At 44.2% G+C, this 25,218-nt stretch overlaps 1 protein-coding gene across 1 annotated transcript in view; it reads right to left on the bottom strand.

Moving 5' to 3' along the window:
• Window positions 1-20,608: 20,608 nt before the first annotated feature.
• PRPF3 (pre-mRNA processing factor 3) overlaps window positions 20,609-25,218 on the bottom strand; it is an 89,314-nt gene continuing 84,704 nt past the window's right edge. The window contains exons 14-16 of the mRNA XM_077257803.1: window positions 22,596-22,679; window positions 22,370-22,431; window positions 20,609-21,335 (exon numbers count right to left, since the gene is read on the bottom strand). Of these exons, the coding sequence (XP_077113918.1) occupies window positions 21,189-21,335; window positions 22,370-22,431; window positions 22,596-22,679 (293 nt within the window). The 3' untranslated portion in view covers window positions 20,609-21,188. The remainder of the gene's footprint in view (window positions 21,336-22,369; window positions 22,432-22,595; window positions 22,680-25,218) is intronic.

Consider the following 25,218-nt stretch of genomic DNA (forward strand, 5'->3'; position numbering starts at 1 on the left):
CGTCTGTGTGGTGGCTCTTGAAACAATTACTCCAGCAGCAGTCCACTCCTTGCGAATCTCCCCAAAATTTTTGAATGGCCTTTTCTTAACAATCCTTTCAAGGCTGCAGTTATCCCGGTTGCTTGTGCACCTTTTTCTACCACACTTTTTCCTTCCACTCAACTTTCCATTAATATTCTTGGATACAGCACTCTGAACAGCCAAATTCTTTAGCAATGACCTTTTGTGGCTTGCCCTCCTTGTGGAGTGTGTCAATGACGGCCTTCTGGACATCTGTCAAGTCAGCAGTCTTCCCCATGATTGTGGAGCCTACTGAAACAGACTAAGGGACATTTTGCAGGTGTTTTTTGTTAATTTTTCTAAATTACTGAGAAAATGACATTAGGGTTTTAATTGGCTGTAAGCCATAATCATCAACATTAACAGAAATAAACACTTGAAATAGATCACTCTGGTTGTAATGACTATATAATATACGAGTTTCACTTTTTGTATTGAAGAACTGAAATAAATAAACTTTGATGATATTCTCATTTTGGGAGAAGTACCTGTATATACTGTGTAACGGGCTGGGGGGTGGAACCACTGTGCCAAAGCCCAAGGAGGACCCGGAGGAGTGTGACTAGGAGCCTCACCCAATCCAACCACAGACACAGCAGTTAACGACACCGTAGTCCGTGGAGAGACAAGCAAGGTGATCCAGGTGCAATTCCATGACTGGCCTTGGGAAGATGGCAGCTGACCCCTAGGAACGGATAGCTGGAATGGCCTGGGCAAACGCCTGACAGATGCAGGCAGGCAGAGGTGACAGGAACTGCAGGTGCAGACAGGACAATCTGACGGAGAAAAAGAGGAAGGGTGCGCACAGTGCCTGGAGACCTGCTAGGAGTGCATGCACCCCGGGCAGCAGCAGACCCGGAAGGGGCAGGACAGGAGCCTTGGCAGTGAGTATGCTGATGTCTCTGCAGGGAGAGACTGCAGGCAGAGATGCGGGAGCTACAGTAACCCCCCCTTGCGCCCCCTCTTTTTTCAAGCCTATCAGAAATTTCTCCAGGAGGAGAGGGGCTTGGATGTTCTCCCCGGGCTCTCAGGACCTCTCCTCAGGACCAAACCACTTCCGGTCCACAAGAAAGAAGGTCTTTCCTCTTACCTTCTTGGTGGCCAAAACGTTCTCTACCTCGAAAACGTCCTCAGCACTGACAGGAGTCGGAGTGGCACCAGGAACCTTGAAGAAAGAACGGAGGACAACAGATTTGAGAAGAGACACATGGAAGGAATTGGGGATTCGCAAGGAGTCGAGTCCGGGAGTTTTAGTTTGTAGGCTACTGGATTAATCCGTTTAAACACCTCAAAGGGACCAATGAAGCGAGGACCCAATTTATAGGATGGTGTCTTGAGGCAGATATACTTAGATGATAGCCAGACCTTATCTCCGGGATGAAACAGAGGAGAATCCAGATGTCCCTTATCCACGTGTCTTTTCATCAGTTCACAGGATTTTACCAAAGAAGCTATGGTATCCTCCCAGATCTCAGAAAAGTTCCTGACGAGGGAATCGGCAGCTGGAATATCGGAGGAGACAGCCACAGGGAACGGCAGTTTGGGCTGTTGACCATAGACCACAAAAAACAGATTTGGGCGAAGACTCACTCACGTGGTTATTGTAAGAGAATTTGGCCCAATGCAGGAGTTAAGCCCAGTCACTGTGAGGAGCATTGACAAAAATGCCGGAGAAAATTAGTCAGGTTCTGATTGACTTGTTCTACTTGGCCATTGGACTGAGGATGGTAAGAAGATGAGAAATCCAAAGTAACATTCAGTAGCTTACTCCTGAAACGAGAAGTAAACTGGACACCTCTGTTGGAGACTATGTGAAGCGGTAGGCCACGGAAACGAAAAATGTGAAGAATGAAATCTTTTGCCAGTACTAGTGCAGATGGAAGAACAATCCACCACCATCCAGATTATGGTACATCCAGCCGACACTGTCAGATCCGTGATGAAATCCATGGAGATATGCTGCCAGGGAGCAGACGGCACAGGCAAGGGAAGCAACCAACTGGTCGGACGCTGTTTAGGAGTCTTAGTTCAGGCACATGAAGGAAAAGCACAGACGAAATTCGCAACATCTTTGCGTAGAGTCGACCACCAATAGTGTCAAGAGAGAAGAATAGTCGTCTTCTATCTGTTGTGGTCCGCCACCTTAGAAAAATGTCCCCAGAGAAGAACCTGCTTCCTGTCAGGTTTAGCCACTTAAGTCTTACCGGAGGATGGACAAGATAAGTCTAGCGGAGCGACTGTGATTATTTTGGAGGGCTCAATTATATGTTTATTCTCCTCCTCCTGGTCAGAAGCCAGGAAGGACCTGGAGAGCGCATCCGCCTTAACGTTTTTATTAGCTGGACGAAAGTGGAGTGTGAAGTTGAAGAGAGTGAAGAACAAAGACCACCTGGCTTGACAGGGGTTAAGCCACTGAGCAGACTGCAGATAAGCCAGATTCTTGTGGTCAGTGTAAATTACTAAAGGAAGCAATGCTCCTTCCAGCAAGTACCACCACTCAAGAGCCAACTTGATTGCGAGCAGTTCTCTATCGCCAATAGAGTAATTACTCTCTGGTGCCGAGAAGAGTTTAGAGAAAAAGCCGCAGGACACCATGCGACCGCATGAAGACTTCTGAGTGAGGATGGCTCGGGCCCCTGTGGAAGATGCATCCACCTCCAGGAAGAACTGTTTGTTATGGTATGGGCGATGTAGCACCAGAGCGGAGAATGTCTGCTTGAGGGATACAAATGCTTCTTCTGCTTCAAGAGTCCATTCCGTAGGATTGGCTCCTTTGTGGGTCAGGGCAGAAATAGGAGCAGTCCGGGAAGAAAAATGCAAAATAAATTGGCGATAATTCGCAAACCCGAAAAATCACTGGACAGCCTTAAGACCGTCTCGACAGGGCCACTTTATTATAGCGGATACCTTCTCAGGATCCATCTTCAGACCGGTCTCAGAAACGGAAGGGAGGACTGTTTGAAGACGCACTTTTCATATTTGGCATGGAGACGGTTAGTTCTTAACCTTATTAGAACAAACGAACTTCCCTCCTGTGTGTTGGCAGATCAAGAGAGAATACCAAGATGTTTTCCAGGTATACTACCACAAACGTATAGAGCAGGTCATGGAAGATGTCGTTGACCAGTTCTTGGAAGACGGCTGGAGCATTACAGAGTCCAAACGGCATAACAAGATACTCGTAATGGCTATCGCGGGTGTCGATCAAACAGCTCGGAGATCAGGGGTAGAGGATACTCATTTTTTACGGTGATTTGGTTAAGGCACCCTGTAGTCAATGCAGGGTCGCAGAGAGCCGTCCTTCACAAAGAAAAACCCAGCTCCGGCCCGGAGATGAGGATTTTCGAGTAAACCCCCTAGCGAGGTTCTCTTCTATATACTCGGACAAAGCGCAAGTCTCGGCCTGGGACAGGGGGTAGATTCGGCCTCGTGGAGGGGAGGAACCCAGCAGGTCAATCGGGTCGTCATACGGCCTATGGGGTGGCAAGGTCTCAGCCTCCTTGTCGAAGACGTCGGCATACGTCCAATATGCCACAGGCGGGACAAGCGAATTAGCAGAAGTAGGGAACCAGACAGGACAAACGGGAGAAAGGCACATTTCGTGACATCCTGAGCCCAAACAAAGTACTTCTCCAGACCTCCAATCCAGAACAGGTTCATGTTTTAGCAGCCACGGGAGACCTAGAAGTAGAGGATAAGAGACCAGACAGCACATAAAGAGAAATCTTCTCTGAAAGCAGCATCCCCACCAAAGATTCACAGGCTCCATGATGAACTGGATGGTCTCGGGAAGTGGCTTTCTATCTACTGAAGAAATCAACAACGGATCTGGAAGACGTAGGACCAGAATCTTATGTCGCTCGAGTCTGTTGAACAAAGTAACCCGCGGAGCCGGAGTCCAGGTGGGCCAATTCAACAAAAGTCTTTTTGCCGCAGGAGACAGATACCGTCAGGGTTAAAGATGGAGAGATAGAAGTCTTGCCCAGGGTAGCCTCTCCTACCGACCCTAGGCACTGGCGTTTCCTGGTCTCTCGGGGCAGGATCGATTACGGTGTTTGGAGCTGCCACAGTAGAAGCAGGTCTGTTATGGTTCTCAATGGCAAGAGAACATAGCCCAGCAAACATACGAACTAGCTCTTGGAAGGATGGAAACTAAACTGACCATGAACTAAACCTGCCGCACAACTAACAGTAGCCGGGTAGCGTAGCCTGCGTTTTATCCCTAGACGCCCAGCGCCGGCCGGAGGACTAACTAATCCTGGCAGAGGAAAATATAGTCCTGGCTCACCTCTAGAGAAATTTCCCCGAAAGGCAGACAGAGGCCCCCACAAATATTGGCGGTGATTTTAGATGAAATGACAAACGTAGTATGAAAATAGGTTTAGCAAAATTGAGGTCCGCTTACTAGATAGCAGGAAGACAGAAAGGGCACTTTCATGGTCAGCTGAAAACCCTATCAAAATACCATCCTGAAATTACTTTAAGACTCTAGTATTAACTCATAACATCAGAGTGGCAATTTCAGATCACAAGAGCTTTCCAGACACAGAAACGAAACTACAGCTGTGAACTGGAACAAAATGCAAAAACAAACAAGGACTAAGTCCAACTTAGCTGGGAGTTGTCTAGCAGCAGGAACATGCACAGAAAGGCTTCTGATTACAATGTTGACCGGCATGGAAGTGACAGAGGAGCAAGGCTAAATAGCGACTCCCACATCCTGATGGAAACAGGTGAACAGAGAGGATGATGCACACCAGTTCAATTCCACCAGTGGCCACCGGGGGAGCCCAAAATCCAATTTCACAACAGTACCCCCCCCCTCAAGGAGGGGGCACCGAACCCTCACCAGAACCACCAGGGTGATCAGGATGAGCCCTATGAAAGGCACGGACCAAATCGGAGGCATGAACATCAGAGGCAGTTACCCAAGAATTATCCTCCTGACCGTATCCCTTCCATTTGACCAGATACTGGAGTTTCCGTCTGGAAACACGGGAGTCCAAGATTTTTTCCACAACGTACTCCAACTCGCCCTCAACCAACACCGGAGCAGGAGGCTCAACGGAAGGCACAACCGGTACCTCATACCTGCGCAATAATGACCGATGAAAAACATTATGAATAGAAAAAGATGCAGGGAGGTCCAAACGGAAGGACACAGGGTTAAGAATCTCCAATATCTTGTACGGGCCGATGAACCGAGGCTTAGACTTGGGAGAAGAAACCCTCATAGGGACAAAACGAGAAGACAACCACACCAAGTCCCCAACACAAAGCCGAGGACCAACCCGACGCCGGCGGTTGGCAAAAAGCTGAGTCTTCTCCTGGGACAACTTCAAATTGTCCACTACCTGCCCCCAAATCTGATGCAACCTCTCCACCACAGCATCCACTCCAGGACAATCCGAAGATTCCACCTGACCAGAAGAAAATCGAGGATGAAACCCCGAATTACAGAAAAAGGGAGACACCAAGGTGGCATGACTGGCCCGATTATTGAGGGCAAACTCCGCTAAAGGCAAAAAAGCAACCCAATCATCCTGATCTGCAGACACAAAACACCTCAAATATGTCTCCAAGGTCTGATTCGTCCGCTCGGTCTGGCCATTAGTCTGAGGATGGAAAGCAGACGAGAAAGACAAATCTATGCCCATCCTAGCACAGAATGCTCGCCAAAATCTAGACACGAATTGGGTACCTCTGTCAGAAACGATATTCTCCGGAATACCATGCAAACGGACCACATTTTGAAAAAACAGAGGAACCAACTCGGAAGAAGAAGGCAACTTAGGCAGGGGAACCAAATGGACCATCTTAGAGAAACGATCACACACCACCCAGATGACAGACATCTTCTGAGAAACAGGAAGATCCGAAATAAAATCCATCGAGATGTGCGTCCAGGGCCTCTTCGGGATAGGCAAGGGCAACAACAATCCACTAGCCCGAGAACAACAAGGCTTGGCCCGAGCACAAACGTCACAAGACTGCACGAAGCCTCGCACATCTCGAGACAGGGAAGGCCACCAGAAGGACCTTGCCACCAAATCCCTGGTACCAAAGATTCCAGGATGACCTGCCAACGCAGAAGAATGAACCTCAGAAATGACTTTACTGGTCCAATCATCAGGAACAAACAGTCTACCAGGTGGGCAACGATCAGGTCTATCCGCCTGAAACTCCTGCAAGGCCCGCCGCAGGTCTGGAGAAACGGCAGACAATATCACTCCATCCTTAAGGATACCTGTAGGTTCAGAATTACCAGGGGAGTCAGGCTCAAAACTCCTAGAAAGGGCATCCGCCTTAACATTCTTAGAACCCGGCAGGTAGGACACCACAAAATTAAACCGAGAAAAAAACAACGACCAGCGCGCCTGTCTAGGATTCAGGCGTCTGGCGGACTCAAGATAAATTAGATTTTTGTGGTCAGTCAACACCACCACCTGATGTCTAGCCCCCTCAAGCCAATGACGCCACTCCTCAAAAGCCCACTTCATGGCCAAAAGCTCCCGATTCCCAACATCATAATTCCGCTCGGCGGGCGAAAATTTACGCGAGAAAAAAGCACAAGGTCTCATCACGGAGCAATCGGAACTTCTCTGCGACAAAACCGCCCCAGCTCCGATTTCAGAAGCGTCGACCTCAACCTGAAAAGGCAGAGCAACATCAGGCTGACGCAACACAGGGGCGGAAGAAAAGCGGCGCTTAAGCTCCCGAAAGGCCTCCACAGCAGCAGGGGACCAATCAGCAACATCAGCACCCTTCTTAGTCAAATCAGTCAATGGTTTAACAACATCAGAAAAACCAGCAATAAATCGACGATAAAAGTTAGCAAAGCCCAAAAATTTCTGAAGACTCTTAAGAGAAGAGGGTTGCGTCCAATCACAAATAGCCTGAACCTTGACAGGATCCATCTCGATGGAAGAGGGGGAAAAAATATATCCCAAAAAGGAAATCTTTTGAACCCCAAAAACGCACTTAGAACCCTTCACACACAAGGAATTAGACCGCAAAACCTGAAAAACCCTCCTGACCTGCTGGACATGAGAGTCCCAGTCATCCGAAAAAATCAAAATATCATCCAGATACACAATCATAAATTTATCCAAATAATCACGGAAAATGTCATGCATAAAGGACTGAAAGACTGAAGGGGCATTTGAAAGACCAAAAGGCATCACCAAATACTCAAAGTGGCCCTCGGGCGTATTAAATGCGGTTTTCCACTCATCCCCCTGCTTAATTCGCACCAAATTATACGCCCCACGAAGATCTATCTTAGAGAACCACTTGGCCCCCTTTATGCGAGCAAACAAATCAGTCAGCAGTGGCAACGGATATTGATATTTAACCGTGATTTTATTCAAAAGCCGATAATCAATGCACGGCCTCAAAGAGCCATCTTTCTTAGCCACAAAGAAAAAACCGGCTCCTAAGGGAGATGACGAAGGACGAATATGTCCCTTTTCCAAGGACTCCTTTATATATTCTCGCATAGCAGCATGTTCAGGCACAGACAGATTAAATAAACGACCCTTAGGGTATTTACTACCCGGAATCAAATCTATGGCACAATCGCACTCCCGGTGCGGAGGTAATGAACCAAGCTTAGGTTCTTCAAAAACGTCACGATATTCAGTCAAGAATTCAGGAATCTCAGAGGGAATAGATGATAAAATGGAAACCACAGGTACGTCCCCATGCGTCCCCTTACATCCCCAGCTTAACACAGACATAGCTTTCCAGTCAAGGACTGGGTTATGAGATTGCAGCCATGGCAATCCAAGCACCAACACATCATGTAGGTTATACAGCACAAGAAAGCGAATAATCTCCTGGTGATCCGGATTAATCCGCATAGTTACTTGTGTCCAGTATTGTGGTTTATTGCTAGCCAATGGGGTGGAGTCAATCCCCTTCAGGGGTATAGGAGTTTCAAGAGGCTCCAAATCATACCCACAGCGTTTGGCAAAGGACCAATCCATAAGACTCAAAGCGGCGCCAGAGTCGACATAGGCATCCGCGGTAATAGATGATAAAGAACAAATCAGGGTCACAGATAGAATAAACTTAGACTGTAAAGTGCCAATTGAAACAGACTTATCAAGCTTCTTAGTACGCTTAGAGCATGCTGATATAACATGAGTTGAATCACCGCAATAGAAGCACAACCCATTTTTTCGTCTAAAATTCTGCCGTTCACTTCTGGACAGAATTCTATCACATTGCATATTCTCTGGCGTCTTCTCAGTAGACACCGCCAAATGGTGCACAGGTTTGCGCTCCCGCAGACGCCTATCGATCTGGATAGCCATTGTCATGGACTCATTCAGACCCGCAGGCACAGGGAACCCCACCATAACATCCTTAATGGCATCAGAGAGACCCTCTCTGAAATTCGCCGCCAGGGCGCACTCATTCCACTGAGTAAGCACAGCCCATTTACGGAATTTCTGGCAGTATATTTCAGCTTCGTCTTGCCCCTGAGATAGGGACATCAAGGCCTTTTCCGCCTGAAGTTCTAACTGAGGTTCCTCATAAAGCAACCCCAAGGCCAGAAAAAACGCATCCACATTGAGCAACGCAGGATCCCCTGGAGCCAATGCAAAAGCCCAATCCTGAGGGTCGCCCCGGAGCAAAGAAATCACAATCCTGACCTGCTGAGCAGGATCTCCAGCAGAGCGAGATTTCAGGGACAAAAACAACTTGCAATTATTTTTGAAATTTTGAAAGCAAGATCTATTCCCCGAGAAAAATTCAGGCAAAGGAATTCTAGGTTCAGATATAGGAACATGAACAACAAAATCTGGTAAGTTTTGAACTTTCGTGGTGAGATTATTCAAACCTGCAGCTAAACTCTGAATATCCATTTTAAACAGGTGAACACAGAGCCATTCCAGGATTAGAAGGAGAGAGAGAGAGAGAAAGGCTGCAATATAGGCAGACTTGCAAGAGATTCAATAACAAGCACACTCAGAACTGAAGGAAAAAAATATCTTCAGCAGACTTCTCTTTTCTCTCCTTTCTCTGTCAATTAATTTAACCCTTTGGGGCCGGTCAAACTGTTATGGTTCTCAATGGCAAGAGAACATAGCCCAGCAAACATACGAACTAGCTCTTGGAAGGATGGAAACTAAACTGACCATGAACTAAACCTGCCGCACAACTAACAGTAGCCGGGTAGCGTAGCCTGCGTTTTATCCCTAGACGCCCAGCGCCGGCCGGAGGACTAACTAATCCTGGCAGAGGAAAATATAGTCCTGGCTCACCTCTAGAGAAATTTCCCCGAAAGGCAGACAGAGGCCCCCACAAATATTGGCGGTGATTTTAGATGAAATGACAAACGTAGTATGAAAATAGGTTTAGCAAAATTGAGGTCCGCTTACTAGATAGCAGGAAGACAGAAAGGGCACTTTCATGGTCAGCTGAAAACCCTATCAAAATACCATCCTGAAATTACTTTAAGACTCTAGTATTAACTCATAACATCAGAGTGGCAATTTCAGATCACAAGAGCTTTCCAGACACAGAAACGAAACTACAGCTGTGAACTGGAACAAAATGCAAAAACAAACAAGGACTAAGTCCAACTTAGCTGGGAGTTGTCTAGCAGCAGGAACATGCACAGAAAGGCTTCTGATTACAATGTTGACCGGCATGGAAGTGACAGAGGAGCAAGGCTAAATAGCGACTCCCACATCCTGATGGAAACAGGTGAACAGAGAGGATGATGCACACCAGTTCAATTCCACCAGTGGCCACCGGGGGAGCCCAAAATCCAATTTCACAACACAGGTCCCTTCGGCCCAACAAACAGTTTGGATAGCTTTCACCTGGTCAATCTGCATTATTTCAAGCAAAAAAGTCACCGCAGGAACTTGCTTAACAATCGGTCATTGGAAGGTGGGAGCCAGGCATACCGATCTTCTCTCTCAGTTCACTTCTTTGGTCCGTTCCTGGAATATAATGTCAATTCTGTTTGCGAGAGACACCAGGTCATCCAGAGAGGTGTGTATCTCTCGGCCTGCCAGTTCGTCCTTGATTCGCCCAGAGACCTTCCCAGAAGTTTGCCACCAGAGCCTCATTGTGACAAGCACGTTCTGAAGACAAGGTATGGAAACAGACTGCATAATGGCCCACGGAGGTTACCTTGGCGTTACCAGAGCAGAGAAGAGGCTGCAGAAGAAACGTGAATGGGCTCGACGAAGACCATATGAAAGGCTTCCAGGAAGGACTGTAGGTTCGACACTAGCGGATCCCCTCTTTCCTACAGAGGATTGAGCCATGCTAGGGCCTCACTATAGGTGTGACACGAAGGACACTTTGGCTCGGTCCAAGGTGAACTGATGAGCCAGGAGTTCCAAGTGCAGCGTGCACTGGTTAATGAACCCCCGACACTGGATGGGATCTTCGCCAAAGTGTGGTCCGGAACCTGGTGCATAACTGGCTGCCTGATGGGTCACAGTGGTGGTAACTGCCACCTGACAGGATGTGGTAGTGGCTGGTACTGCCAGTGCATCGAGACGAGTATTCACAGACCGTAGATAGGAAAGAATCTTATCTTCCTGAATCTTCTGGCGGGAGACCTCCTGGTATAGGTCCGAGATGGAAGATGCCTGAGAGCCAGCGGATTCCATGGCGTGTGCAAACTAACGGGCTGGGTGGTGGAACCACTGTGCAAAAGCCCAAGGAAGACCTAGTGGGGCGTGACTAGGAGCCTCACCGAATCCAACCATGGACACGCAGAAGCTAACGACACTGCAGCCATGGAGAGACGAGAGGTGATCCAGGTGCTACTCCAGGACTGACCTTGGGTAGATGGCGGTTGACTCTCGGAGCTGATAGCTGGAATGGCTCGGGGAATGTCTGACATATGCAGGCAGGCGGGAGAAGGTGACAGGAACTGCAGGTGCAGACATGACAGTGACGGAGAGATGAGCACTGGCGGGTGCAGCTGGCTCTGCTGCCATTGAGGTGAGCACTGGCGGGTGCAGCTGGCTCTGCTGCCGTTGAGGTGAGCACTGGCGGGTGCAGCTGGCTCTGCTGCCGTTGAGGTGAGCACTGGCGGGTGCAGCTGGCTCTGCTGCCGTTGAGGTGAGCACTGGCGGGTGCAGCTGGCTCTGCTGCCGTTGAGGTGAGCACTGGCGGGTGCAGCTGGCTCTGCTGCTGTTGAGGTGAGCACTGGCGGGTGCAGCTGGCTCTGCTGCTGTTGAGGTGAGCACTGGCGGTTGCAGCAGACTCAGATGCAGGTAAAGGGACCTGAGAAACTGACAAGCATTTTAGGAACAAACACCGGCACCTGGATGAAGGAGGAGGCGGTTTAAATAGAGAGAGACCTCCTGCTATTGCCTGGGTACACTTTACAGGAACGTGCATGGCCCCTTTAAGAGGAAGGGTGCGCATGGGCTCTAACCACAGTGCCTGGAGACCTGCTAGGAGTGCGCGCACACCAGGCAGCAGCAGACCCAGAAGGGGCAGGACGGGAGCCTTGGCGGTGAGTACGCTGATGTCTCTGCAGCGAGAGAGGGACTGCAGGCAGAGATGTGGGCGCTACATACTGAGGGGAGGCGAGGGCATATGCAGCTCTATACTGAGAGGAGGAAAGGTGCATACACACTTATTTAAGATACAGTTCTATAACCAATCTGGGCTTAACATGGCGCTTCTCAGTTTTAATTTGAGGGTATTTGCATCGTAATTGGGGTAAAGATATAGGAATTACAGCTCTTTAATATATAACTGCCTTTTGTTCAAGGAATCAAAAGTAACTGGGTAATTATCTCAAAAGGTCTTTAATGGGCTGCATGGGCTATTCTCTTGTTAATCTATCATCAATTAAGCCGGCACAAGGGCTAGAGCGGATTCCAGTGTGGCATTTGCATTTGGAAGCTGTTGCGATGAACCCACAACATGCGATCAAAGGAGCGCTCAATGGGAGAGAAACAGACCATCATTAGGCTGGAAAAAAAAAAAATCATGAGAGATGGCAGAAAGGTTACGAGTGGCAAAATAAACAAACATTCTGTATAAAAAAGCGCACTTGTGAATTCAAAAAAGCTTGAACCACAGAAAACAATAGTGTTGGATGATCGCAGAATCCTTTCCACGGTGAAGAAAAATCCCTTCACAACATCCACCCAAGTGAAGAACAGTCTTCAGGAAGTAGGTGTTTCAGTCTCGAAGTCTACCATAAAGAAAAGAATTCATGAGAGCAAATACAGAGGGGTCCACCACAAGGTGAAACCATTAGTCAGCCTTAGAAATAAAAAGGCCAGATTAGATTTTACAGACATAAAAAAACTTCTAAAGAAGCAGCTCAGGTCTGAAAAAGCAAGACTAAGTTCGAACTGTAGAAGAATGATGGGAAGAGGAAAGTATGGAAAAGGCTTGAAGTGGCTCCTGATCCTTGGCACAGCACATCCTCTAACACATAATGGAGATGGGAGTGATGGCTTACAAGTACCTATTACTCTTAGGTGTTTCTACCTTTTTTTTAGCAATGGATTCTTTTCACTCTCGAAGAGATCAATTTTGTTTGTTTTTTTGCTAATTTTTTTTCGTGTTCCGGATAGTTCTTTGGTTCTTGTGTCAGTGTCAGATTTTTCAATTCTGTATTGAATTCTGTATTGAAAAAAAAATAAAAAAATTCCTTTACTGTAATTTGATTTTCCGAAACCCACGACAGTACCATACGAGAGAGGATCTGCCCCCAACTACAGGAAACCTACAGATTTAAAAGGTGGAGCCTCTGTTCCCGCTTCATTGGTTAAATAGCATGAGAGGACTTCTATTTAATTAGTTATTTCTTTTTAGATAATCTGCTGAAAGAGACAGGAGATTCTCTTCTGCCACCATGAGTTTCCCGGTTTCGGCCATCAGCAACCTAGACCTTGTGCCCCCTTTTTTGTTTATATATAACACTGCTGTCCTGTTGTTGCAAACCATACGAGAGAGGATCTGCCCCCAACTACAGGAAACCTACAGATTTAAAAGGTGGAGCCTCTGTTCCCGCTTCATTGGTTAAATAGCATGAGAGGACTTCTATTTAATTAGTTATTTCTTTTTAGATAATCTGCTGAAAGAGACAGGAGATTCTCTTCTGCCACCATGAGTTTCCCGGTTTCGGCCATCAGCAACCTAGACCTTGTGCCCCCTTTTTTGTTTATATATAACACTGCTGTCCTGTTGTTGCAAACAATTTTTAGACCAAGTAATGCTTCTACCAGAGCCAACCTGACTGCTGTCGGTTCCTTAAGATTTGAGGAAGTTTGTCTCAGAGCCAGTGACCTCTGCCCCTGAAACACTGTTGGCCACATGTGCCCACTAAACGAAGGGACTTGCATCCGTGGTTATAAAAGAAAAATTCAAAACTCTCCCACGGAACTCCCTGTAACAGCGTCTCCAATCAGAGCCACCACACTAGGAACTCCAGAGTTGTTTTTGACACCTGTATTCTACTGTCTAGGTGTCCCTAGCATCTTTTCTGCATCCAAAATCTCCAGCTGGAGTGTTCTGAAATGCGCTCATGCCCATGCAACTGCAGGTATGCACAACAATAGGGACCCCAGGATGAACATGGCTCTCTTCAGTAGAGATGAGCGAATATGCTGAGGCTCTCTTATTCGGCACGCTATAGCACTTGCCGAATAAGCTGCAGGGGGAACTCTGCTTCCTGGATCGCACCGGCTGATCGGCGCCACAGCAACATGTGTCGCGGCTGTGTCACAGTCACGACAAATGCAAGGAGAGCCCAGCAAACAGGCTCTCCATGCATGTGTCGTGATTGGCCGGCGCGATCCAGGAAGCCGGGTTCCCTCTGCAGCTTATTCGGCAAGCGCTATAGCTTGTCGAATAAGTGGGAACCCGAGCAGATTCGCTCATCTCTACTCTTCAGTAATACTATTAATTTCTTATCAGACTGGAATATATCACCGTTATTTTGTCTACTTCCTCGTCAGGAAGGAAAAAAAAAAAATCTCTTTTTACATAAATTCACAAGAATTCCCAAAAAGACTTGTCTCTGCTCCAGAATAATTTTTGATTTCCTTGAATTTAAGAGCCACGCCACGAAAGTTAGTTCAGTGGTCACGCGATTTACCGCCTGACTGCAGTTTACTGTCGTTTTTTCCCCACCACCAGGAAGACGTCATCTAAATATGGGATGAACAATAAATTTTCTTCATCTCCGCAATTATTTTTGTGAATATCCTCGGGGTCATGGACAACATGGTCAAGGGAAGAGCTTGAAAATGAAAATGCTGCCAGTTTCCCTGGATGTTTACTGCTACCCTTAAGAATTTGTTATGTTCCTGAAAAATAATAACATTTCAGAGTCCTCGGTTGAAATCAAGGTCCCAGAGTCTGGAGGAAGAGTGGAGAGACAGATAATCCAAGCTGCTTGAGGTCTAGTGTGAAGTTTACCCAATTGGTGATGGTTTGAGGAGCCATGTCATCTGCTGGTGTAGGTCCACTGTGTTTTATCAAGACCAAAGTCAGCGTAGCAGTCTACCAGGGAATTTTAGAGCACTTCATGCTTCCCTCTGCAGACAAGCTTTGTGGAGATGGAAATTTCATTCTCCAGCAGAACTTGGCACCTGTCCACAATGCCAAAAGTACCAATACCTGGTTTAATAACAGTATCACTGTGCTTGATTGGCTAGCAAACTCACCTGACCTTAACCCCATAGATAATCTATGGGGTATTGTAAAGAGGAAGATGAGAGACACCAGACCCCACTATGTAGATGAACTAAAGGCGGTTATCAAAGCAACCTGGGCTTCCATAACACTTCAGCAGTGTCACAGATCGCCTCCATGCCACACCACATTGATGCAATAATAATTGATGCCAAAGGAGCCCCGACCAAGTATTGAGTGCATTTACTGAACATACATTTCAGTAGGCCAACATTTCGGATTTTAAAATAATTTTTCAAGCTGGGGTTATAAAAATATTCTAAATTTCTGAGTTAATGATGTTTGCCTTTTCATTGGCTGTAAGCCATTATCATCAACATTAACAGAAATAAACACTTGAAATACATCAGTTTGTAATAACTCTATATAATATATGAGTTTCACTTTTTGTATTGAACTGAAATAAATTAATTTTGATGATATTCTAATTTTGTGAAATGCACCTGTATATTTTTGAGGTTTCTGATAGATCGGAAAATGGTAAGATGTGTCCTGGAGATCTAATATTGCCATGAAACATTCTGGTAAGAGAAGTTACACCGCTGTTCCTATAGTTTCCATTTTGAAACGCTTGACTTAAAATACAGGAAAGATATATATCTTGGTACCGTGTTAGCCAGTGGAGAGAAAAATATGTAGAATTGAGAGTCCTCAGTGGTTGATACCTTTTAATGGCTAACAAATTGCAAGCTTTCGAGACTCTTCATCAGGCATAGACTAATACAAATTCTGAAGAATCACATATTTATGCACAACATAGCACAGAAGAAAAAAAAAAAAACATGGATAAGACAGGTGACATGAAGCAGAATTACCATGAGTGATAAACAGTTATGTCCATAAAATTGACCAGTTCTTAGATAAGGAATGTTTTATTGTCCTCTGATTGGGGTCTGGGTCTGTTGTGATGACCCCCTCATAGTCTGAGGGGCAAGTTCCTTAGTTGATGTAAAAAGACATAAATCCATGCGACACATTCATTCCTGCACTAAGACCGTCAAAGGTCATCATCAGTTTATATTCCCATATTCTTCTGTCTCTCTGAGATTTGAAGTTACCTTTTAATACAAGTAATTTCATGTCCATAATGTTATGATTTGGGAGACAAAAATGTATTGCCACAGGTAGATCCATTCTTTTTTCTCTTATTGTATGGCGGTGAGAATTCATTCTTGTTCCAAGCTTTTGCCCTGTCTTCCCCACATACAGACCCCAAGTTGGACATTTAGTACAAATAATTAGGTACACCACATTAGAAGTGATGCAGCTAAAAGTACCTGGGATCTTGCAGTCCTGATGTGAATTGGGGATCTTTATGTTGTCCGGGCTTTACATTTTTTCTGGTTGCAAGGAAAGCGACCTGCAGCTGTTGGAGAGGACAGGGAGCTTCTGACAATGATGCTTCTTAGATTTGGGGGCTGCCTAAAACACAGTAGTGGGGGGGGGTCTGGAAAAATGTATTGTAATCGGGCATCTTTTTGTAGTAAAGGTTGCAATTTCCATGCAGCTCCCCTTAGCGCCTCCAGATTTGGATTGTAGGTAACTACTAGAGGTACCCAGTTATTTTTTTCTTTAGCTTTGTAATGTAGCAGGTGATTCCTTGATATTCTGGTGGCTCTTTTGATCTGGTTTTCAACTGTTCTTGGATGGTAGCCTTGATTCAAAAATGTCTTTCTGAGGCGACCAAGGTGTTCATCTCTATCCATTGGGTTGGACCATATAAGACTTGAAATTACTTGTATTAAAAGGTAACTTCAAATCTCAGAGAGACAGAAGAGTATGGGAATATAAACTGATGACAACCTTTGACAGTCTTAATGCAGGAATGATTGTGTTGCATGGATTTATGTCTTTTTACATCAACTAAGGAACTTGCCCCCTCAGACCATATGGGGTCATCACAACATAACCAGACCCCAATCAAAGGACAATAAAAACAATCCTTATCTAAGAACTGGTCCAATATTTACATACATAACTATCACTCATGGTAATTCTGCTCCATGTCACCTGTCTTATCCATGTTTTTTTTTTCCTGTGCTATGTTGTGCATAAATATGTGATTCTTCAGAATTTATTTTAGTCTTTGCCTGATGAAAAGACCTGTGTAGTCTCAAAAGCTTGGAATTTGTTACCATCTTTTCAGTTAGCCATTAAAAGGAATCAACCACTGAGGACTCTCAATTCTACATATTTGACTTAAAATAGTGATTCAAATATTTCAGTTTCACTACGGTTCTTAAGGAGCGGTCTGGATTTTCCAGTTTAAAAAAAAAACCTGTAGAATCTGGTCCCTTTTTCTAGTACCTGAACCTGAGTAAGTACCCCCTTCTGTACTAAGGACAGGGCTTCCTGTTTTAAGGCCTGTAGTTCTGACTTCTTGGACTGGATTTTTGAGACCAAGAACATTCCTGGCAGCCAAGAGCGGAATTCTAGCTTTAACCCCAGCTCTATGTTATCTAATACCCATCTGTTTTTTTTATCTCTACCTAGGCAGGAAGAAACCTTTTTAACCTTCCATCTACCTGGGGTCTGGTGTCATTGTCTCCCAGGTCTCTTTGGAGGATCAGAGGGAAAAGATTCATAATTAAGGCCTTTCCCATTTTCAAGGCCACTGGTCCTTGTAGACGCAAACTCCCTTATTCCAGAAGCACAAAAGAAATTAGCGGGAAATCCTTTCTTGGCATATGCCACCTTCTCCAGTATCTCATCTACGACTGGCCTAAAAAGGAATTCTCCATGGAATGGAATACCGAAAAGTTTACTTTTTGACTGAAGATCGCCTGCCCAATTCTTCAACCTAAGAGCCCGGTGAGCAGAGTACACAAGTGGGCTGGGAGTCTTACTGCGTCAGCTATAAAATCAGCAGCTTCTCGAATGGTGGGAAAACTGGCTAAAATCTGATCCCCCCTGCATTTGATTTTTATCTGAGAGCGCAGTTGATGTAACCATACAATCAGGGGTCTTGCTGTGTGTGTTGCAGCGATATTTGCCTGACTGCCAGGCCCTTTTGAGGAAACTTTCTGCTTTTTATCTAAGGGGTCCTTTAGGGGCCTTTTTCCAAAGCTCAGAAATATGTTTCAAAGGGGTATTTTAACTCCTTTTGGAATGAAATCTCTTATCTGGCTTCTTCCATTCCGTCTTTATCCGGGAGGATAGTTCTTATGTACTGGAAAACATTTCTATTTCCTCACCTCCAACCCCCCCAATAATCATGTCCTGTATGGTTCTGAGTTCTTTAATGTCCTCAACTTTCATTGTTCAACAGCTTTAACTAATTTCTCTGTGTCCTCTGCCAGGAAACAAGGATGTCCTTCGTTATCATCTGAGGATGAGACATTCGAATAAAAGCCTTCTAATTCCCCATCTTCCAAGCCCTCGTCCGTGCTCATATCCTACACCTCTGCAGGAACATAAGGGGTCCTATTCTTATTTCCCTTAAGCCAATTCCTGACCTCCGATTCTACAATAGCCTTCAGGTTATTCATAAGGGATGAGATTCCTCTGCCTCTCTTCTCTATGCAAAGTTGGCACAATTTTTAGTTATAGGATGGCAACAATTTGTCTTTACAAATTGCACATTCCTTATTCTTTGCCTTATTCAGCGCTTTTCAAAGCCTGTTCTACAACAAAACATATTCAAGGGACACAGAATTAGTCTGAAAGTAAAAGAGGTATTGTTATGTAATGTAATGTTAGGGGAAGAGCACCTTTTATAATGAGGTGCCATTTTCGAATTTCCCACCTCTGGGGCAATTGCCCCCTAGGCCATATACCCAGAAGTGAAATCAGACGCCGGCCACTTTCCACTGTACGCATGTGTGCGCGACATACTGCGGCCCTTAGGATGGAAGCAAGAGATGTATCTTCCCCCTAAGCTGCTCAGGTCAGCACCCCTTCACCCCCAGACATTCCCTCAGGAACTCTCCTTCCAAGGACAGGAAACCACTGAAGCAGGAAGCGAGGCGCAGCCCCTTACATGCATAGGAGTTCGGGTCCTTGGGGACGGATCCTCTATCTCTCATGTGGTGCTGTTGTGGGGATGGGAAGTGAGTCTTCGGCTCTCCAAACCATTACATTGTAAAACATGGAGATCGCACCAGCTGATATCCATTTTTTTTTTTTTTTTTTTTTTTTTTTTGGGGGGGGGGGGGGAATGATCACCTGGTCACATGACCCAGAAACAAAAGTAACAGATGGCACATGTACCAAGAAAAACCCTGATTGTTTATGCTCCATCAGCTGTACAGCGCACAGGATTTTTTTCTATATTTTACTACTTTGGTTTTTTAGTATAGGCTTGGGGGAAAAAAAACACAGAAGGATTGTTGCCAGGGGGCATCTAAGGAACCACATAGAGGTGCAGCAAGGATGGTAATTTGTGGCCGTTGAATGGGAATCCTTGCAAACCTGCCAGCATCCACCACATCTATCTCATGGCTTATCAAAACGGGAGCCACAGAGGCCAGAAAGTAGGGTTCTCGTGCAGCGCATGCAGAATATGGACCTAACTGCAGAGAATTGATCAACTCATCTCTAGTAAAAATCATTCTCCGGACATTTTAATTGGAGGACATATGTTGTTTTTACAATATTTTAAAGGGAATCTGTCAGCAGGTGTTTGCTATTTAATGTAGGGACAGAGAGCCTGATTTCAGGGGTGTATCACTTAAGGCGGTGTGCTGTAGTTTCAATACCATCAGCGTTTTCTCAGCAGGAGGTTATCACTGCAGAACTAGGCCATATATGCAGACCAGTCAGGCTAATCTGTGTAACTCCGCCCCCACCATTTATTGGCAGCTTGCTGACAGTCTACACAGGAAGCTGCCAATCAGGGGTGTGGGCGGGGTTATAATGAAGAGAAAACAAGGATTCTATCCAAACTGCACAAGCAGACCGGTAAGTGACATCACTGGAATCAGAATATGTGCCCCTACATCATTCTGCTCTCAGATTACAAAGCAAAAACCTGCTGACAGACTCCCTTTAAGGACTTGGGTTTGTCCATACAGCATGTGTAAACACTGATCAGGAGGAGCTGACACCTTTGGGTTAGTGTCTGCCTCTTAATGACATCCAGAGTGAAGTAACGCCCCCCACCTCCCCAAACGATGATACACCTGAGAAAAAGGGATTTCACAGAAAACTTCGTAATCAGTAAAATCGCTGGCCCGTGGTACCGCAGCAACTAAATAAGAAATATTTAAGGCGAAAGATCAAACCCGTGAAAGTTTACAAGAAAATATATATTTCTAAATATACAACTTAAATAAAGGGAAGATTCATTTACGTACCAATTAATTGTATCAGCGACTCAGGTTTTTTCTTTTTTTTCGTGTTTAATTACTTTGCATAAAAGACAAGATGTTACTTCTAGCAATGCAAATTTAAAAAAAAAAAAAATCCAACCGTGAAAAAAAAATTAGCTGTACGCTAAAAAGGCTTGTCAAAATGTAAAAATAAAAATGTAATTAATGTCTTTTGTTACCAGCGTCCCCAATGTCTGCCCCTCTTCTCTATCACTGTCATTAAGATAGCCCCCTTCTTCTAACGAAAGGGGGCTGGCTTAGTGAATGAGTTGAGCCAGCCATATGGCAACAGGGAAGGAAAGGAGAACAAACATGTTGGTGGCGATCCTCAACCGCGTGGAGGGCAGAACTTACAATATGGGTGCAGTGTCCAGAACAGGAACATTTTATCTCCCCCTTTAGTTACAGTTTGAGATTTTTTCTTCTGCATCTTCTCTCCCCTCATTTCTATGACAGCTCCAAAATTAGAAATTTTTGAATCTCCCATAGAAATTAATGGAAGAAAGCCGTACATCTGATCCCTTTAAATGCTACTGTGGTCTATTCAATAAGCTTTATTAAAACCATCCCTTTACAACATTGCATTTGCACACGGCCGATGCAGACATGTAAATTTGGGCAACACTGCTGCCGCACATAAATGATGTGGTTTTCTGGGATCCTTCCGATATAGGTACGGCTAGACCTACAGACAGCATAGTGTGGGCATATCGCTCTAGGACCTATGAGCTATTAGCAATAAGGCTAAAAAAAACCTTTTCGGAAGGCATCACCCATGTCTTGCCATTGGAAACAACTCTACAGAATATTTGTTTTGAAGAGGAGTAAAAAATAATAAATCACCCATTAAACAAAATTTTCAGGGCTACTCCATTGACCACAGGGGCTACTAGAAAAAAAATTTCAACGCATAGGCGAACCTGTCTAGAGCAGCATGTAAAAAAGTTTTTTATTTTTTTTGGTATTCCGGAAGTGGAACTTGTTCTCTGCTTGTGTCCTGGGTCCAGCGGTGAGGAGTAAAATTATGTAATGTTGTCCAAAATCAAAGGTTTGCGGAAAATACAACCATGGTAGATCTATCTGACATAACCCTCTCTGCCCCAAAAAAATAGATGGAGCTCAGTCTGCAGTTTCCAAAACTGATTGACTCAGTGCCAGGTCCCAGTAGTGCTCAGCCACGTGCTTCTTAAAATGTTCCCGAGCCATGTTTTCTGTGGGGCACTGTTTGAATTTTATGTCACCAAAACTGCGTTCTTTGGCCGTTCCCTAAAAAAAAAAAAAAAAAAAAAATATTGATAATTACGAGGTAATAAAAGGGTTATCTAGGACAACATTTATGCGTCTTGAGTTCTAACCAGGCGATGCAGCACCTTGGTTTTAATGCTGCCAGGGCTTGCTGTGGGCAAGACAAACATGAAGAAATTTAGTTCCCAGGATTCCTCTCTTCTCTTACAGACACTTTCTCGCGACTACAAGAAGTACGGTAGTGCTGTAAGTACTCACTGACAGATCTGCTACTGGTATATTGCTGTGTTGTTCCCTTATGATTTCTCATGCTGGGCACTTCGCCATCTGCTGCCTAGCATGAGAAACACAATTCCTTCAGAAACAGCGAAGGAGAGATGTGACCCAGTGAGCAGAGGTGAAAGGATATGTGATGTAATGACCTATAAGCACACGAGGCAGAGATAAATAGTGGGGGCATGGTCATGTTGCTGTATGAGAGACTGACTTCAAGGGTTTTTTCTCATTTTCATGAATGGGTATTGTTGAATGCTACATGTAAAAATAACAACTTTTGCAATTTACTACTTATTAAAATTTTCTTGAGGTATTTACCTTTTTTTAAGTTTACAGCTTGTTGCCTTGGAGACAGACCACTGCAAGGGCAATGCTTACAAGCCCATTTCTATGGAGCTTGTAAGCTCTATTTAGCAGCTGACCACAATCACTGGAGCTCGCCGTTAGTGCAGTGCTTACAAATGAAAAAGCAGTGGTGATCAGTCTCCTAGGCAACGGGGAAGTAAACAAATGTTAATATCTCAAGAACGGCTTCAAATTTTAACAAGCTGTAAATTGAAAAAGTGCTTGTTTTTACAAGTACTATTCGACTAAATCCATCTATGAACAGGGGGAATAACACCAAAGATCTATCTTAGTTATAGACACTTCAAAAGTAAGTGACAAATCCTACTGCATATAAACCATTTGCACGCAATTTTAAAGACCAGATCACCATTTTAAGGTTTTACAATCCCCACCATAAAGTAGCTGTATAGACAATAATCTCTGGTGCTCACCTCCCACACTAAAGAGCACTTGTTCAACTTTTTTACAGTTTCCTCATCTGACTCATCATCATCTGTAGGGAAAAAAATAGCTGATTATGGATCTTCACCAGAATAAGCGTTTTAGTTCCCGGAGTGTATGGCGAGGCGATATACAAGCTAGGAATGGGCACAAACAGAATAGCAGAGATCCCCGATGGGGTTATTGGGCGTTGCCTATATGAATCCATAAACTTACTGTCAGCCTTTGGATTGGACGTCTGCTCATCCCATTTTATCCGGTTCAGCATCAATCGTTTAAATTTCTTCTGGGCTTTGGGTCCTGCAATTAAAAATCAGTCCTAAACTGTACATTTCCAACAGGCGTTTTTATTTCTTTTTATTACAATTTTTGGTGAGCGGTGTGGTGACTGAAAAAATGAAACAAAAAAAAAGCAATTCTACAATTTTAATTACTTTCTTCAATAAACTTTGGTTATATAATTTAGTATTTTGATAGTTTAAACTGTTGCGTAGAAAGCAGGACTGTATATAATTTTTTTTTTTTTTTACAAATATATATTTTATTTAATATATTTTTGAAAAATAAAATAGGTTTTTAATTTCACACTATTTTTTGGTCCTCTTTGGAGCCTTGATCCTGCGAAAGCTACTAATTTATACTACATACAATAGCTGGTACCCTACACTGCCATACTGCGGTAAATGGTTCACAATCCCTATTCCTTCTGTTCACAATCTACTATTAGCACAGTTCAAAGGAAGGTTGGAAGCCCTTTAACCCCTTAAGCCCCGAGGGTGGTTTGCACGTTAATGACCGGGCCAATTTTTACAATTCTGACCACTGTCCCTTTATGAGGTTATAACTCTGGAACGCTTCAACAGATCTTAACGATTCTGACACTCGTGACATATTGTACTTCATGATAGTGGTAAAATTTCTTCGATATAACTTGCGTTTATTTGTGAAAAAAACGGAAATTTGGCGAAAATTTTGAAAATTTCGCAATTTTCCAACTTTGAATTTTTATGCCCTTAAATCACAGAAATATGTCACACAAAATACTTAATAAGTAACATTTCCCACATGTCTACTTTACATCAGCACAATTTTGGAACCAAATGTTTTTGTTAGGGAGTTATAAGGGTTAAAAGTTGACCAGAAATTTCTCATTTTTACAACACCATTTTTTTTTAGGGACCACATCTCATTTGAAGTCATTTTGAGGGGTCTATATGATAGAAAATACCCAAGTGTGACACCATTCTAAAAACTGCACCCCTCAAGGTGCTCAAAACCACATTTAAGAAGTTTATTAACCCTTCAGGTGTTTCACAGGAATTTTTGGAATGTTTAAATAAAAATGAACATTTAACTTTTTTTCACACAAAATTTAATTGAGCTCCAATTTGTTTTATTTTACCAAGGGTAACAGGAGAAAATGGACCCCAAAAGTTGTTGTACAATTTGTCCTGAGTACGCTGATACCCCATATGTGGGGGGACCACTGTTTGGGCGCATAGCAGAGCTCGGAAAGGAAGGAGCGCCATTTTGAATGCAGACTTAGATGGATTGGTCTGCAGGCGTCACGTTGCATTTGCAGAGCCCATGATGTACCCAAACAGTACAAACCCCCCCCCACAAGTGACCCCATATTGGAAACTAGACCTCCCAAGGAACTTATCTAGATGTGTTGTGAGAACTTTGAACCCCCAAGTATTTCACTACAGTTTACAACGCAGAGCCGTGAAAATAAAAAATCTTTTTTTTCCCCACAAAAATGATTTGTAGCCCCCCAAATTTTTATTTTCCCAAGGGTAACAGGAGAACTTGGACCCCAAAAGTTGATGTCCAATTTGTCCCAAGTATGCGGATACCCCATATGTTGGGGTAAACCCCTGTTTGGGCGCACGGGAGAGCTCGGAAGGGAAGGAGCACTGTTTTACTTTTTCAACGCAGAATTGGCTGGAATTGAGATGGGACGCCATGTCGCGTTTGGAGAGCCCCTGATGTGCCTAAACAGTGGAAACTCCCCAATTCTACCTGAAACCCTAATCCAAACACACCCCTAACCCTAATCCCAACCCTAATCCCAACCGTAAATGTAATCCAAACCCTAACCCTAACTTTAGCCCCAACCCTAACATTAGCCCCAACCCTAACCCTAACTTTAGCTCCAACCCTAGCCACAACCCTAACCCTAGCCCTAATAGGAAAATAGAAATAAATACATTTTTTTAACTTTATTATTTTTCCCTAACTAAGGGGGTGATGAAGGGGGGTTTGATTTACTTTTATAGCGTTTTTTATAGCGGAATTTTATGATTGGCAACTGTCACACACTAAAAGACGCTTTTTATAGCAAAAAAGTTTTTGCGTCTCCACATTTTGAGACGTATAATTTTTCCATATTTTGGTCCACAGAGTCATGTGAGGTCTTGCTTTTTGCGGGATGAGTTGACGTTTTTATTGGTAAAAATTTTTGGACACGTGACAGTTTTTGATTGCTTTTTATTCCGATTTTTGTGAGGCAGAATGACCAAAAACCAGCTATTCATGAATTTCTTTTGGGGGAGGCGTTTATACCGTTCCACATTTGGTAAAATTGATAAAGAAGTTTTATTCTTCGGGTCAGTACGATTACAGCGATATCTCATTTATATAATTTTTTTATGTTTTGGCGCTTTTATACGATAAAACCTATTTTATAGAAAAAATAATTATTTTTGCATCGCTTTATTCTGAGGACTATAACTTTTTTATTTTTTTGCTTATGATGCTGTATGGCGGCTTGTTTTTTTGCGGGACAAGATGACGTTTTCAGTGGTACCATGGTTATTTATATCCGTCTTTTTGATCG

Source organism: Ranitomeya variabilis, chromosome 1 (assembly GCF_051348905.1).
Source record: "Ranitomeya variabilis isolate aRanVar5 chromosome 1, aRanVar5.hap1, whole genome shotgun sequence".
In the NCBI taxonomy this organism is placed as follows: Eukaryota; Metazoa; Chordata; class Amphibia; order Anura; family Dendrobatidae; genus Ranitomeya; species Ranitomeya variabilis.